Below are 1,521 nucleotides of genomic sequence, written 5' to 3'. Positions count from 1 at the left end.
GGCAGGCGTGGATACCCGCGCTGCCCCTCTCCTCCACCGGTCCGGGCAGGGAAACTGCCAAAATCCTGATGAAAGGGGGGAAAAGATGCCTGGGGGGGCTGGGAATGAGGGAGAGCGTGACAGGAGTGAGGTGCCAGCATCATTCCATGGAGGAAGGGATTGGCGGTGCCATGGCCAGGCTCTTTGACCTCCCCGGGTCTGTAACTGCATTTACGCCGCGGCGCCGGGGAGGGTGAACGGGGTGAAAGAGCGAAAGAAGAATCGATGGATGGGGAAAGAGGCGGTGGGGAATGACAGCGGCTCCGCCCCTCGGAGGCGGGGCGGGGGCTCTGCGGCTGCTCCCTCTCCGCCAAGTCAGGCTGGAACCAGCACCGGCGCTGGGTAAACAGGGAGAACGTGACCCTCGGGATGGCTGGTGAGCCGCAGCTCCACATCGGGAAGCCGGGAAATGGAGCTGGGAGGAAGCTGGGAGAGCGGAGAGGGGATGGTGGGCAGTGCACCCCAGGGTGCCTGGAGGAAGGTTCAGCCCTCTCACCACAGCGGGATGGGCACCCAAATTTATGTGTGTCTCATCTAATCCTGATGCAGGAAGTGTCAGCTCACGGAGGGCAGGGTCAGTCCTGCATCCCCCTCCAAGTGCCACCAGCCTGCAGAAAGCAAAGCTGGGACCTCAGCATTCCATTTTCCAGGATGCCGGGGGCAAACAGCGGCCAGGGAGGAGCTGGAGAATCCAAGGGAAGATGGAGCCGGGGGGCCCAGCTCTGCAGAGGAGGGACAATGTCATGTGCCGAGACAGGGTGACAACACGGGACTCGGATTAGTCCCCGGGGTTTGATGCTGGAAATCCAGCGCCGATGGAGGAGATGGGGTTAAGGCGGATTAGAGATCCCACGGCTCCTCTGGCTGGGAATGACATGGGGCTCAACTCACGGTCACCCGGCACGGGGGACTCTGCCACCTGCACCGTGACAACTCGGGACAACGTCCCTCCCTGGGGACCTCACTGGTGGCCGTCGCTGGGGATGGAAGGGGATAGCCAGGAATGTGGCAAAGCTCACTGAGAAAGGGTACGAGCCCTTCCCTGAGCCCCCGTGAGCCGGGGGGGACATGGACCTTCCCAAGGGCCAGGGGCAGCGTGTCCCCGAGGGGGTGACAGATGAGCGGCCGCGCCGGGGCAAGTAAAGGAGCCGAGGAGAGAGGGATGAGCAGAAGGAAGGAGTAGAGGAGAGAGGGAGGGAGAGAGGGCTCTAGAGAGGGATGAGCAGAGGGGGATGGAGAGGGAATGGAGAGAGCAAAGGAGCAGAGGAGAGCAATGGACAGAGGGGTGGAGAGAGCAAAAGAGCGGAAGGACAGAGCAGTGATGGAGAGTGATGGAGCAGAGAGAGCAAAGGAGGGGAAGGGATGGAGAGAGGAGTGGACGGGGGTGGAGAGGAGAATGCAGAGGGCAGTGATGGCGAACGCACACTTACAGGAAGGACTTCATGTCCAAGCCGCGGTTGCGGATTTGCCCCACCACGTGGT

At 62.2% G+C, this 1,521-nt stretch overlaps 1 protein-coding gene across 1 annotated transcript in view; it reads right to left on the bottom strand.

The window, feature by feature from the left end:
* The window catches only part of SYT7 (synaptotagmin 7), an 18,186-nt gene that overhangs the window by 4,905 nt on the left and 11,760 nt on the right, over nt 1-1,521 (bottom strand). Inside the window, 2 exon segments of the mRNA XM_031061518.1 lie at nt 983-991; nt 1,470-1,521. The exon segment at nt 1,470-1,521 is cut by the window's right edge and continues 48 nt beyond it. Of these exon segments, the coding sequence (XP_030917378.1) occupies nt 983-991; nt 1,470-1,521 (61 nt within the window).

The sequence above is a fragment of the Geospiza fortis genome, unplaced genomic scaffold (genome assembly GCF_000277835.1).
Source record: "Geospiza fortis unplaced genomic scaffold, GeoFor_1.0 scaffold450, whole genome shotgun sequence".
NCBI lineage: Eukaryota > Metazoa > Chordata > Aves > Passeriformes > Thraupidae > Geospiza > Geospiza fortis.
The sequence above is the reverse complement of the archived record's forward strand: the minus strand, read 5'-3'. Positions and strand labels throughout refer to the sequence as shown.